Genomic DNA, 15,461 nt, shown 5'->3' on the forward strand with positions numbered 1-15,461 from the left:
TTTTTTTTATTTAAAAAAAAGTTAATATTCATAAGCATAGGTACAAATAACAGATTCTTTGTGAGAAGCAGCAACAGCCAAGAACAACCTTTCTTCTTCTTGTCCCTGAAAATAAGCCCTTTTACAGGTCTATTTGTCTCACCCTATCCTGGGGCAGGGGTTCATCTCCGTAAAGTGAGTAAGATGTTAGGGGTTGGGGGAGAGAGATGCCCTTTCAGCGTGGAGATAACTTTGGCCTGGACCAATGAATGATGCTCCTTAGGAGTGCCAAAGGGAGGGCAGAAAAGGGGGCAGATTTAGAAGACTGTTAAACAGTCGTGTTCCTTTTCTCCCTGTGATAACAGTCTTCCTCCCCATTCCTGGGAATACACTGGTGAAAACGCTGACACCTGTTAGGTCCTGTCCTCAGACTTCTAACGAAAGGGGCTTCTGGTCCAGTGCACCGTTTCAGTTTGCTTTAGTTTTAGGATTCCTCCTCTCATATCTTTAGATATAATTTTATTTTTTGAATATGTAGAACATTAACATGTTTCCAGAAGTTGAAGTAACACAAAAATAGTGTACTCAGTCAAGTGTCATTTCCTCCCATATCCCCTTTACTCCATGCTTGTAAGTAACGAACTTCATTGTTTTCCAGCTATCCTTCCTGTGTGTATTGTATAGATACAGGTTTGTTTATATATATGTACACACATATAATTATTTCCCTTTATTTTTCAAAAGGTAGCATTTTATATATGCTCTTCTGTACTTTGCTCTTATCACTTTACTGTATCTCCTAGACATCATTCTGTGATAATTTGTAGAGATCTTCCTCATTCTTTTTTTTAATATCTGCATAGTACCCTTGTGCATATACACTATAGTTTATTCAGTCAGTTTCTTAAGCTTGGACGTAACTTCCCAATATTTTGCAAGTACTTTCCAATATTTTGCAGTGAAAGCAATAAATACTATTAGAGGTGTACCTTTGAAGTAAGTTTCTAGAAGCTGTCTGGGTTGAAGGTTAGTGCCTGTGCTGTTTTGTGGGCCATTTTTGCATTCTCACCAGCAGTGGTTGAAAATTCCTCGCCAGCAGAATATGCTGTCGTATCTTTTAATTTGCGTCAGTCTCATGGGTGAGAAGTGGTCCTGCACACTTTGAAGCCTTTTTCCTGTAGCTGTTGCTGTGTGCCTTCATTTCATATTTTGATGTCAAGGGTTAAATTTTCTCTTTGCGGGATGATTTTGCCAGTGTTTTTTCTAAGTCCTCAATACTCTACTGTTGTCCCTCAGAAGCCGCCCTTTTGCACTCTCCACCCCCTCCAGCTTGCAGTGGCAGGTCCAGGGTGAAGACTCTTGGAATTTGGTTTTTTTCTTTTGGTTACAGGTGACTGAAAGGTCATCGGATCTGCTGTTTTCTAAACTGCTATAGACTTGAGTCTTGTATGGTTTTCTTTGTCCTGTGTGTTGGTTTTATGTTGTTTGGGGGAGAATGTGAATAGTAATTGAAATCAGCCATTTTTGTCCTCTACCTGCAAAAGTCCTTGTTGTGAACTTTTATGAACTTAACTATGGCTTATGTGTAACCACATTTTGAATCACATGGGCCTGTCCAGGCATCTGTTGTATTTTTACACTGCTTTTCTTTACATTAGTTGGTTGATAGTAGGGAATAGATATTTATTTCAGTAGTCAGTGACAAATAGAATTATTTTCCTTCTAAAAGCATAATATATCCTTGAATATTATATACTTTGCTCAGTGTTCACATTTTTGTGCTTTTTTGGGTGTGGGGGGTCAAAAAATAAAGATAGACATTGAAAGAAGCTGGGAATTAACATTGAAATTTTGGGCTTCTTCTCTGTTTGTGTGGTTGCCACATTGTTCCCTCCCCTGGTTCCACCCAGGGCTTAAAGCTGCATTGCTTTTGCAGTCACTCTATGGCTATGTTTTCTTGCTGTGGTATTGAAGGAGTGATAGAACATGCTAGAAACCTGATAGTTGGGTGAGAATTAACCAGGCTATTTGCAGTGCGCCAGTGTTCTTCAGGTTTTTTGCTAATGATTTCTCATTCCCAGGACTTGCAGATGACCCTGGATGCCATGAGACAGCATTTTCCACCCTCCGTAGTGCTTAGCAGGGAGAGCAAGCTCCTGAACCGGGGTGGATATATGTTTACCCATCCACTGTCAGCATTCTTTGATAGGTAGCTAGCTTAGTAATGAGAGACTTTTATTATTTTTTAAATTAAACTCTTACCTAACCTACTACCTATAGACAGCCATAGTTTTTAAGTGAGTTAACAATTATTTACTTAAGATATCATACCTTACTATTTGGTTATGCTGTTTATCTTGAAACGTAAGTAAAATAACTTAGTAACACATAATCATTTGTAAAAAATGTAGTTTTCTAATTGTATTCACAGTTATAGTATTCATTATTTTGGCCTTTACCCAAATATTCTCAGACTGTGTGATTTTAGTAGTGACTTTCTATCATTTTAAGTACTATCAACTTAAAATATCAAAGTACATAGTAGAAGATTGTAGTGACTTTCTATCATCTTAAGTACTGTCAACTTAAAATATCAAAAATATTTTTTTCAGTGATTTTTTTAAATGAACAATTTGTAATGCTAATTTTTAAATATTGTATATTTATTATACTTTTCATTTAAATGCAGGTGACAGTATTTCAGGGCAATTTCTTGGATGAAAAAATATTTCAGCTTTATTGTTATTTTTCAATAATATACTTTGTGGTTTTTTATTATTAGGGGGAGAGGTCCTAAGAATAATAGAAATTACAAATTTGCAAACTTTGATCTAAATTTCACATGAATTTCGTTAATAAAAAAAAGTACTAACAATTGATAAGGAATAATTTCTCATAGAGCTGTTTTTGTCTCCTGTCTTCTTAACTTTATAAAAAATTATAGATTGTTTATCTAGGAATGTTGTTAATATGGTTTATTTAATCTTTTAGAAAGGACAGCTGGGTAGACCAATTTTGGATGTGCCATATTGGAATGCAAAACCAGCTCCCATGCCTAACATTGGATCAAAGTATGGACGAAAGGCTACCTGGATAGGTGCAAGTGGGGACCAGACCTTCTTACGCATTGATGAAGCACTTATTAATTCTCATGTGCTGGCTACATCAGAAATTTTTGCCAGTAAACACATAATAGGTAATACCCCCAAACAAACAAATGTTCTTCCCAAAATATTTGTCATGACTGACAATAAATGGTTCATCTTTACCTATCATAAGATATATAATCTTAAGAGCTTTTTGTTTTCTTTCTATTTGAAGAAATTTAAAAGAAGCTTCTAAATGTCTGTGTTTATGTGAATACTTATAAGCTAAAGAGTGGTGGAAATATGAGCTAAATTGTTATAGGATAAAACCTGTATTGGAAGGAGGAATTTTTTCTGTATTGGTTCTTGCTAAATAAATGGTAGAAATTAATTTCTGTGAAAGGTTACTTAAGTCAAACTTTGAAATTCCATCTATAGGTAAAATCTATACTTGTATTTGTGAGATCATAACTAATTATATAATGGAGTGATACAGTCTAGAAATTAAGAGCATAAGTTGTGGGTTTAGACATCCTGAGGTTTTGGTACTAATTCTATTACCTTAAAGTTTTTAATTTATTTAAGTCTCAGTTTCTTCATCTGTAAAATGGATGTAATAATAATACTTCCCTTATAAATAATACTTACCTTCTAAGCTGAGGCATTATAAAAAGGTAATGCATTTTTGAGATGGATAAATCTCTTTCCCCAAGGCTTGGTACCTGCTTCTATATCAGAACCTCCTCCATTTAAATGTCTTCTGATAAATAAAGTGGATGGAAGTTGTAAAACTTTTAATGACTCTGAACAAGAGGATCTGCAAGGATTTGGTGTGTGTCTTGATCCTGTATATGATGTCATTTGGAGGTAAGCTCTGTTCATAAAATAGAGTATTAAGTAAGTTCTGATCAAATTATACTCTTGTGGTGATACAATATTCAGGTATAAGGCAGACCTTTTATACATGAGCATTCTCTTGTTTAACTGTGCTTCCCAGAACCTTTGCAGTGCAGTGCAATGTTTGAGCTCATGTTCTGAGCCAGGCTGCCTTGGGATATTCCAGATCCACAGTGTGCTTTCTGTGTCACCTTGGAGTGGTTACTTTGACTCTGTGTGCTTCTCTTCTGTCATTTATAAATTTGGAGTAATAATAGTACCTACCTCATAAACTGTTATGAAGAGTGAAGAATTTAGAGCAGAGGCACATAGTACATGCTATAGAACTATTTGCTGCTGTCATTATATTCAGCAGTTTTACTTCAAGAATTCTGTTGTTAATTAATTTTGATCTGTCAGCAGTCTTGTCTGTGTTTTCCATATACCGAATTATTACCAGCTACGTAGAAGAAATTGTGCCAAAGAAAATATAGAATAATTAAGATAACCCTTTATGAATATTCATATATTGATAGAGGAATGTAGAAATGTATAGGATTACCAAACTCTAGAAACTGTAAAAGTGTAGAGAATGGATACAGGTACACTAAAGATTCAAATTATATTGTATTTGCTTTAAATTTGTTATGGTGCGTTGTATACATAATGAGTAAAGAGAATTTCTGTCCTCAGCATTTCTGGCTTTAAATTCTAGTAGGAGATATCCCCTGCATTACCAGATTGACACATCACAGGACTTACCTTTTTTTTTTCTTTCCCCCTATTTCATTGTTTATTTCTTTCCCCCTATTTCAAAGTCAGTGGACAGGAATTAGATAAATTGAAAGGTTTAAGTGGCACCAATGAGAAAAGGGAAAAGACGTTTTTGTCTTCTTCCTCTACGCATGCCTACTTTCATTTCCGTCAGCCAGCCAGGTCTTAAGAAGCCATGTTTTCTATCAGTCCTCAGGCTGAATTCAGGGTGAAGGAATTATAGTACTTCCCAGGTTGCTGACCAGCCTACTGTCTTACTGTTCATTTTGTGGAAAGGCCTGGAAGCCAGAATTGATTGAGTAGCACTCTGTAGTTTCTCTAGCAGCATTATACAGGATAGATTAGATAAGGAGAAACTAGAGGTGAGTAGTCTTACAGTAATCCTTATAAAGACATGAGGTGCTGAGAACCAAAATTATAGTGGTCACAGTGAGATAGTGTGGACAGGATAGAAAGGCACGTGGTGTAAAGATAGACTAGTCATTAGTTATTTACTGATGACAAGTCTGTATACAAGAGACTTAGTTACCAAAGAGCAAGCCCTGGTTTGGACTTCAGTTTAAACTGATGCTTTATTTTCTATAATCTTTATATGTTTAATCTTTAAATGAAAGAAATTTATATTAACAAAATAAAGATCAACAGTAGAGACTTTGTTTATGGATACATTCACTAAATTAGAAATACATTCTTTAAATTAGTTGCTAGCAGAACTGGATTCTAACAGTATAACTAGAGCTATTTCCCTGGAGTCTTAACAGAACTACAGAACTCAGAAGTGTAGTGTGCGTTTAGTTGAGCCTCGCCTTCTACACATATGGTGATAGCACTGGGAGGGATGATCTGAAATGCCTAGCCAGGTCCTTGAATATTTACTCCCTTGTTCCAAAACATAGATTGAAAGATGAAGGGTAGTCTCCTCAAATGTTTCATTAAACAGCTGGAAGGTGTTTTCTTATAATCAGGATCAGAGTTTTATTCCATTGTCCTGATTTCTGGCTGGTTTATGTCCTTTGTGTTTTTCATTCAATACTTATACTTTAGGTTTAAATACTTGCAGTACTACACACTGTAGGTTTAGTAGTAGCTCACTTTGACTTTCCTTCCCGAACAGAGTCTGCTTCCTTTTGTATTCTTAACAGCTAACTTCTCAGGGCGCCTGGGTGGCTCAGTGGGTTAAAGCCTCTGCCTTCAGCTCAGGTCATGATCCCAGGGTCCTGGGGCAGAGCCCCACATTGGGCTCTCTGCTCAGCAGGGAGCCTACTTCCCCTCTCTCTGCGCCTGCTTCTCTGCCTACTTTTGATCTCTCTCTCTCTCTCCCTGTCAAATAAATAAATAAAATCTTTAAAAAAAAAAAAACAAACAGCTAACTTCTCCTGAGTAATTGGAAACTTAGCATCTGTAAAAAGCAGATAAATGTTAAGAGTAGCAATTTTAGGGGCACCTGGGTGGCTCAGTGAGTTAAAGCCTCTGCCTTCAGCTCAGGTTATGATCCCAGGGTGCTGGGATTGAACCCTGCATCAGGCTCTGCTCAGCAGGGAGCCTGCTTCCTCCTCTCTCTCTGCCTGCCTCTCTGCCTACTTGTGATCTCTGCCTGTCAAATAAATAAAAATCTTTAAAAGAATAGCAATTTTATTTCCCACTTCAAAATTTACACAAATAACACATAAATATATGCTGTTACTTTTTCAAATGCAAAGCAAAACTTGAATTGTGTGGTCCTTCAGTTGTTTTTCTTCCCCCAACACAAATCCTACTAACCTCTGTGGGTCACAGGTATTAAGTTTGGTTTATATTGTTTGACACTTTTTAAAAATGCATGTGTTTTTTTATACATATAAGAATATATTCATTTTAAAAGCTAAGGGTTTTTTTGGCTAAATGACAGTTTGTAGATCTTTCCAAGTCAATACAGCAAGAACTGCTTTGTTATTAAAACTGTATAGAATTCTATAGTCTGGATAAACCAAAATATACTTACTAGTATATTTCCCGATCAACAAACATTGTAGTTTACTTTTTAATGTTTCGGTATTACCTATATTGCCAGAGGGAGCACACAAACACAGGTGTGTATATACACACACAGTTTTGTACTCATGGAAGTGTATTCCCATAAGATAGCTTTCAAGAAGTGGAATTGCTGGGCCAAAAGATTGGCTCATAGAATTTTGATACATACTGCTAAATTGTCCTTCAGTACTCTCTTACCAACTGCAGTGAGAATCCATATTTTCCCAAACCGTCAGCATCAGTATACAGTACTTTTTAAAAAATTTTTGCTATTAATTTTAGTCTGTAAATATTAAATAGATACTGTATGGTAAGCAAAGATTGATACAGTAAGATACAGATAAGATTCCCTTGCTCATAGAGAAGTTGTCTTTTTTTTAAACAGAAATACAGACTATATAAAAGTGCATAAATAATACACTTTATAGATCTTACTTAGCATTGTTAAAGAAGAGGGGGTTGCTGTGATTGAGGTTAACAGCAGTGACCTATACTCCATTCAGTGGAGACAATTAAGACCTTAAAGTATAAGAAAGAACCAAGCATTTGAAGAGTTAGGGAAAGTTTTCTGAGCAGGCAGAGCTTAGTAGACCCAAATACTTCGGTGCAAGAACCTGGTTGTGTTTTAGGAATTTGTAGAAACCCAGTGTGGTTAAAGCATAGTGAGTGAGCAGCATGAAATAAATTCAGAGGGGTAGGCAGAGCCTGGACATGTAGGACTTTGTAGGCTGGATTAGGGAAATAGAATTTTCTTCAAAATAGGAAGTTGTTGTAAGATTTTTGGGTTGGGAAGTGACATTAAGATATTATACTTAATTGTGTGAAAAAATAAATGGGAAGGAGGCAAGAGTAGTTGTAGGAGGTTCCTGCAGCAGTGCAGGGGAGAGATGATGGCATGAAACTTAGAGTGGTAGTGGTGGGAGGGTGATGGAGAGGAGCAGTCAGCAGCATATATTTTGGAATAGAGCCAATAAAACTTGCTTGTATTGGAAAGTGGTTAGGGAAAGAAAGTAGTCAAGGATGATTTCCAAGGTTCTGATTTTGGCATTTGAATAAACATAGTGGCATTAACCAAGCCAGGAAAGGTCGAGAAAGGGACAGATTTTGTTAAGATTTCTGCCTTTGACATGTTAAGTGAGCCAGGTTCAAAGGACTGGTCTGGATGGGATACATATTTGAGAATTTTTAGTTTACAGGTGTATCTAAAGCTATGGTATTGGACATGATCACGTAGACAGAGGATGTAGGTTGAGGAGGACTTACAAGATTTAGAGAAGTTAGGTGAGATCGGAGAAACTAGTTGGGAGACTAGAAGGAGCAGCTTACGAACTACAGGAAAAACAAGAGGGTGTGCAGACACAGAAATTAAAGGGGGAGTGGGTCAAAAAGAAGAGTGTTCAGTGATGTTAGATACTGCTGAGGGCTTACCTGAATAGATGACAAAAAATTCCATTAGGTTTAGCTACTTAGAAGTTATTTGCAATTTTGAGAATAATTTCATGGAAGTGGTAGATATGCAAACTAGACTGGTGTTTGAAGAGTGAGTGGGGCATTTCATTTCTGGCACTTTGGTAAACTGAATACTTTGAAGGGGGCCCTATGCTTTAAAAAAAAAAAAAAGTTTGTATTTTTATACATTGGCTTGACACTCAGCCAAGATGTTGCTAATATACTGCCTCTGTTTTCCACCCCCATCTCAAAGAAAGAAAGCCAGCATAAAAATAAAAGTCATACCTCGTGAGGTGACCCTTGAGAAGTAAGTAGTCAGCACTAAAACACGGGATTTCACTAGGGGCAAATGCTGATAAGCAGTGCTGCAGTTTGGAAAACAAGTGTTGTGCTAGCTGCGAGGTGACTAAGATGGAAACTGATTCTGAAACTCTGTTAAGCTTCTGGCCTTGGAATGATGTTAAACTGGGATTAAATAGGTAATACCCCTGTGTCTCCAGCAGAAGGCAAGTGTAAATCATCTTCAGAGAAAACCCCTCTTCTCTTTAGGCCCATAGGGTTTTAATGTATTAACATTCCATCAAATAGGAGCACAAAGTCTAAGATTGCTTAACATATAAACAATATTACTGTTAGTGAAATTCAGCTAAAGACAAGCAACAAGATCAGTTTCATCTTGGAATTAGCAGAAACAATATAAATTATATATGAAATGTTTAAAAATAAAAGATGAAATTGATCAAGCAAAAGAAACTCATAATGAGACTCAAAATGATGAGGCATATTTGAAAAACAACCAAACAAAACTTTTATAAGTGAAGAATAGTTTGTTTACCTAAATGCATGAGTAGACCAGATTTGAAGAATTGAGAGGAAATTACACAAGATGCCACAGAGACAAGAATATAAAAAATATGAAAAAGATTTGAAGAATATAATGAAAAGATCTAATAGAAGTCCAAGAAGGAAATTTTAGAGATTAGAGAAAATAGAGGAGAAACAGTATTTGAAGAGATAATGCCTAAGAATTTTCCAGAACCAAAAAAAAAAAAAAAAGATTTAAATTCACAAATATTAGAAATTATATGTTCCCATTATTTGCAATCAGGAGAATTACAGTGACACTATAGAACACTAAAGACCAAGAGAAAAGTTTTAAAAGCAACCAGAGAAAAATAAATAAGCACACACCAAAAAACCCAATTAGATTAAGAGATTCAATTAATAAGCAATTGCACTAATTATAGCAGGTACTTTCATAGAATTTATTCTATACCAAGTATTATTTTTAAGTTTAAAATTAAAAAATTTTTAAATAACTTTTTAATTGTGCTAAAAAACATAAAATGTTACCATTTATAAGTGTATAATTCAGCAGTGTTAAGTATATTCACACTGTTGTCTAGTAGATCTCCAGAAGTGTTTTCATCTTGTAAAACTGACACTCTATCCCCAAGGAACAACTCTCCATTTCTCCTTCCCTCCACCCTGGAGCAGCCACCATCTACTTACTGTCTATGCATTTGACAACTTTTGATAAAGAAGTGGAATCATACAGTACTTATCTTTTTTGTGACTAGCTTACTTAACTTAGCATCATGTCCTTGAGATTCATTCACATTGCACCCTGTGACAGAATTCTTTCTGAATTTTTTAAGACTGAATAACATGCCATTGTATGTTTCTACTGCATTTTATTTATCCACTCGTCCATCCATGGTTGCTTAAGTTGCTTCTACCTCTTGGCTGTTGTGGATAATGCTGCTATGATTGTGAGTGTGTAAATACCACTTCAGGATTCTCCTTTCAGTTCTTTTGGATAAATGCCAGAAGTGGGATTGTTGGATTTAGTTGCTCTTACATTTAGTACATTTGGATCATCAAGCACCATTGATTGAGAAGTCCATCCTTAATAAATGAATCTGAATGTTAGCTGTATCTGACACAAATCAGATTTTCAAAAAAATGATTATTTTCTATGTAGGCTTACCAGTTATAGAAAAAATTTTCTATGTGGGCTTCCTTCCTGTCTACTCTCGTACTTAAGCTTTAGGAGCTATGTTTAAAATTATCCACAGCAGCATTTTTTTTTTTTTTGTATTGGAAAATTGAGTGTTTTTTATTTTTTTTGCTATCAATAACAGAATGGACAAATAGAGGGCACCTGGGTGGCTCAGTCAGTTAAGCGTCTGCCTTTGGCTCAGGTCATGATCCCAGGGTCCTGGGATCGAGTCCCACATTGGCCTCCCTGCTCAGCGGGGAGTCTGCTTCTCCCTCTGACCCTCCCCCTTCTCATGCTCTGTCTCTCTCTCTCACACTCTCTCAAATAAATAGATAAAATCTTTAAAAAAAAATAGAATGGACATATAATTGTAATATAGTCACATGAACTATTAATATTTTGCAACAAGATGGGTACCTGGGTGGCTCAGTTAGTTAAGCAACTGCCTTCAGCTCAGGTCATGATCCCAGAGTCCCAGGATTTAGTCCCGCATCAGGCTCCCTGCTCAGCAGGGAGCCTGCTTCTCCCTCTGACCCTCCCCCTTCTCATGTTCTCTCTCTCTCTTTCAAATAACTAAATAATAAAATCTTAAAAAAAAATTTTACAACAAGAATGAATGAACTTACAGTCATATATTACTATGAAAATACATTGTAAGAATATTGTTTGAAGAAAGGTAACCACAGAAGAACCCAGAGTGTATCCTGTTCATATACAATTCAAAATATGAAACTTAAGTAATATAAAATTTTGATATAAACATATGAAAAAAATCATAAAAGCAAGAGAATGGTAAACTCTTGAAATTCAAGGTAATTGCTACTTTTGAAGGAAAAGGGAAGAAATTGAGTAGGGAAGTAGAGCCAGGGTACTTAAAAGATAGTGGTAATATTCTTTTTACTAGTGCATATTATACCATTATTCTTCATACCTCATTTTGAAAATACTTTGTTACTATTCTTCTGTATGTACTGTGTAGTTGATAAAAACTTTCCCAAAAAGAATTCATAGCAAAAAAATGGTAAAGAAGTAGAGGCAGCTTTTTGAGAATTTTTTTGTGGAAGAGATAAGAGAAATGAGATCCATGGTTGGAGGGTATTGTGGGTCCCTTATGGGTTACGGTTTATTAGTGTTTGAACATCTACGTACACTTTACTAGTGCTTCCTTTCTGAAAACCGCATTCCAGGTCTTTTGCCCACTTTTGATACTGCACTGATTGTCTCTTACTGGTTTACAGGATTGTGGATATTGTTGTTTTGTCTCATACGTATGTGTCACCTATTTTCTTTCAACTTGCCCTTTGTCTTTAAACGTTTTTTATGGAGTTTTTGTTGTATAGAAGCTTCATATATGTATGCTGTTGCTCTGTTACTTATAAAGTATCATGATCTATAATACTGTTTCATTCAAATGATTTCACTTCTAGTGACAGATAATTTTATTTATATATTTAACTCAGAGAAAATAATGAACTACATTTTGTCCTCTTTAAGCTAACTATATTCTCTTTGTATCATCAATTGTACTTTGGAAATTTAGAAACTGTATGTTGAAGTGCTATGATTATTCTTTCTTGAAGGTTTCGACCAAATACTAGAGAACTGTGGTGTTACAATGCAGTGGTTGCTGATGCCAGACTTCCCTCAGCAACAGACATGCAATCCAGATGCAGTATCCTAAGTCCTGAACTTGCCTTACCAACAGGATCCAGGGCTCTCACCACCCGATCTCATGCAGCTTTGCACATTCTAGGTAGGGCTGCTCTTTTGATGATCAGCTAATTTTCATATGTGCTGAGGATTTTTTTAAAAGAATATTTAGATTTGTGTTTCATTTTCTCATGTGTGTTAAACAACAATATGCTAGTTGCGATATACGTTAAACCCTCTACCTTAAAGAAATTTGTCAATCCCACAAACACCAACATATCAGACTTGAACCAACACAATTCATGTATGGCCAAACATAAAGCATTCCTGAATATAATTTCTATCAGGCAGATTTTTTTTTAAATACTGTTTTTGTTCAGCTTAAATATATAAACTTTAGAGACGCAGATGGAATATTCAAATGTATAATTATAAAATTTAATTTATATACATTATTTTAAAATAAATTCTACAAAATATTTTTATATAATTATGAATTTTATATATATTACTTCTGTTCTTTCTTATATAACACCATTTTCACAGCACAACTTCACTTCTATTTAATTTATAATATATAAATTTAATTTATAATACAGCATTTTTTCAGAATTTATATATATTCTTTTCATAGAAATTATATACCAATCCATATCATTACTTATTTATTGCTTTTAAGAAGACTCGTTTATGGTTATCTAAAATTTGCAGTTCTGAAATCATATTTCTAAGTATAATTAAATAGATCATACATATAATTCCTTGCTTCTTTTTTCTCAAATTTCATATGGTAATCATTGTAAACATCCAAAACCTGTATTGATTAAGGTTCTCTCAGGCTGCTGTGTCTTCCTCATGTAGAACTCTAAGAATCTAAAAGTAATTTAGAGTTTCACAAAAGGAAGAACCTCGTAAGGACTCAAAGATTGAGCGAGTCCAACTCTTCAAGTTTTTACAAAACACTGACATAGAATGTGTTTAAATATAATTACCCAAATAGAGGAGAATTCTTACTGATTGTAGGTATTCTTTCATGAAACATTGTCTAAAGCTTAGAATACATTTTTGAGCACACTCAGAGTTGATTATTTTAATTTGTCCCCTACAGCATCTCATACCATCAATATAATGGGAAATTTTAATTTCAAGGAGTTGAATTTTTGTTTGTTTGTTTCTAGGTTGCCTTGATACCTTAGCAGCTATGCAGGATTTAAAAATGGGTGTTGCAAGTACAGAAGAGGAGACTCAAGCAGTAATGAAGGTTTATTCCAAAGAAGATTATAGTGTAGTAAACAGGTTTGAAAGTATGTATATTTATGTTTAAGAAATACTGTTATTTAAGTGAAATATATATACATAGATATTTTATAACATTAATTATTATTTGTATCCTTTAGGTCATGGAGGGGGCTGGGGTTACTCTGCTCATTCAGTAGAAGCTATACGTTTTAGTGCTGACACTGATATTTTACTTGGTGGCCTTGGTTTGTTTGGAGGGAGAGGAGAATATACTGCTAAAATTAAGGTAAGCAGTTTTTGACACTGTTGTCCTTTTTTGTTTGAAGATGTTGGTTTTGACTTAGTTTGTGATTTTATATATATATAATATATAATAAAGGACTTGAGGAAACTTTGCTAAAATGTAATGCAATAGTACTAGATCATGGACTCATTAGAAAATCAAAAGTCAATATGGGAGGAAATGAATGGAAGATGATTTTTTAATAATTTTAGGCTGAAAGAGACTAGTCCATCTCAGTCCTTTGTGCTGAACTTCCTAGTGGTCTAGGAATAGCAGGACATTTTGATATGCTTCCTTTCTGTTAGCCACTTTAATGACGGGTGCACAGCTGTTTTGATGCAGGAACATTTTGATGTAGCTTTAAAAGTTTTTTAGCATTTTTAATGCGAAATCCTTTGTAAACAGACATGATCACCCCGAGACAGGGACCAGGGATGAAGCGAGAGATGGAATATGGGGTATGGATTTCATCGAGTAGATAAAATAAAAATAATCAAAAGTCCTCAGTTTACTGTGCCTGTTCATCTCAGAAAGGGTCTACAGTTATTCCAAGCAAAGGATGTGCTCATTCTTTGAAAATTCACTAAGAGCTTGAATGTTCCACTTCTCAGATTAATCTAGTTTTGCCTTTAAAATAAGAGAGGGGCGCGTCTGTGGCTCAGTCAGTTTAGAGTCTCTGACTCTTGGTTTTGGCTCAGGTCATGATCTCAGGTTCCTGAGATCGAGCCCCAAGTTGGGTTCCACACTAGGGATGGAGCCTGCTTAAGATATTCTCTCCCACTCCCTCTTCCCCAACCCCCCGACCCCTGCTCACATGTGTAAGCTCTCACGCTCTCTCTCCAAAAAAAATTAAAACTAAAAAAAATAAAAAATAATTTAAAAAAATAAAGTAAGAGAGAAAACTACAGTTTGTGCCTTAATTTCAGTAGCAGGCTCCATTAAAAATTCTAATTAAATGCCATCTGTTTAGGAGATCTTTTCTTACTCTTCTCAGTAATATCTAAAACTTATATTACTATGTTAAAACTCCCTTACTATGATTGTTTTTGAGGACACTTCCCCTAGAAGCCGAACCAGAAATGACAAACTGTTAAAGATATAGCTTCTTTCTGGCTATAATTGGAATACACATGCTAAAGAAATACAGATAATATGGAAATTCAGAAAGAATTAAAAGCCTCTTGAGTTATATAGAGGATAGGGATGAAATAATAATTAAGAACACTTAGTTATTAACACAGTGGCGTAGGTAGGTACATATGAAGGAAGGAAGAAGGAAGGAAGGAAAGGAAAAGAAAAGGAGAAGGAAAACAGTTTTGGTTTTTGGCTTATTTTAGAGCAACTGCTTTCAAAGGGTTATTGAAAATGTCTTGATTTGAAGTCAAGATAGAGAAGCAAACGCAATGATACAGTGCTAGTTGGCAATGCCTATTAAGTTTTTGAGAAGATAGATTTTTTTCTGTCCATGAAAGGTTTTTCATTTTGTTTTGATAATATTGAACACCATAGTGACCCTTATATCCAGTAGTTGTGGTATAGAAGTATATAGGCCTTCCATAATGCTGTTTATATATTAGGTATGATTTTTTTTTCCCCCCAAGTCTCAAATCCCCTTTTACTCCTCCCATTCCCTGAAAGTGAACTTGCCTTTGAAATTCAGTTATTGGGGCACTTGGGTGGTTCAGTGGGTTAAACGTCTGCCTTTAGCTTGGGTCACAATCCCAGGGTCCTGGGATGAGCCCCACATCTGGCTCCCTGTTTGGCAGGGAGTGTGCTTCTCCCTCTCCATCTGCCTTTCCCCCAGCTCATGCTCTCTCTTTCTCTTCTGCACGCATGTTCACGCGCTTTCTCTTTCTCGCAAAAATAAATAAAATCTTTAAAAAAAATAAATTCAGTTATTAATGAGTAGATTAAGGTTTTCCAACAGAAGTCTTTTTTTTTCCTCCATTCACCTCTTTAAGGTATACATTTTTTTTTCTAGCAGTAAATCTTATTTTTTTATTTTGTTTTCATATTTCTGGTTGATTCTTCTCTTGTAGGTTTGTCCTCTTCTACCTGGAGACTAAATTCTTCTAGGCCCAGCCCTAGCCCCTGTTTCCTCTGTATTTTC

The 15,461-nt window shown here is 35.4% G+C and overlaps 1 protein-coding gene across 2 annotated transcripts in view; it reads left to right on the plus strand.

The window, feature by feature from the left end:
- MYCBP2 (MYC binding protein 2) overlaps window positions 1–15,461 on the plus strand; it is a 262,432-nt gene that overhangs the window by 98,549 nt on the left and 148,422 nt on the right. For both annotated transcript variants that reach the window (XM_080798126.1, XM_080798127.1), the window contains exons 22-26: window positions 2,971–3,175; window positions 3,779–3,932; window positions 11,760–11,932; window positions 13,008–13,133; window positions 13,227–13,354. In XM_080798126.1, the coding sequence (XP_080654252.1) occupies window positions 2,971–3,175; window positions 3,779–3,932; window positions 11,760–11,932; window positions 13,008–13,133; window positions 13,227–13,354 (786 nt within the window). The remainder of the gene's footprint in view (window positions 1–2,970; window positions 3,176–3,778; window positions 3,933–11,759; window positions 11,933–13,007; window positions 13,134–13,226; window positions 13,355–15,461) is intronic.

Source organism: Martes martes (genome assembly GCF_963455335.1).
Source record: "Martes martes genome assembly, chromosome: 3".
NCBI classification, from domain to species: Eukaryota; Metazoa; Chordata; class Mammalia; order Carnivora; family Mustelidae; genus Martes; species Martes martes.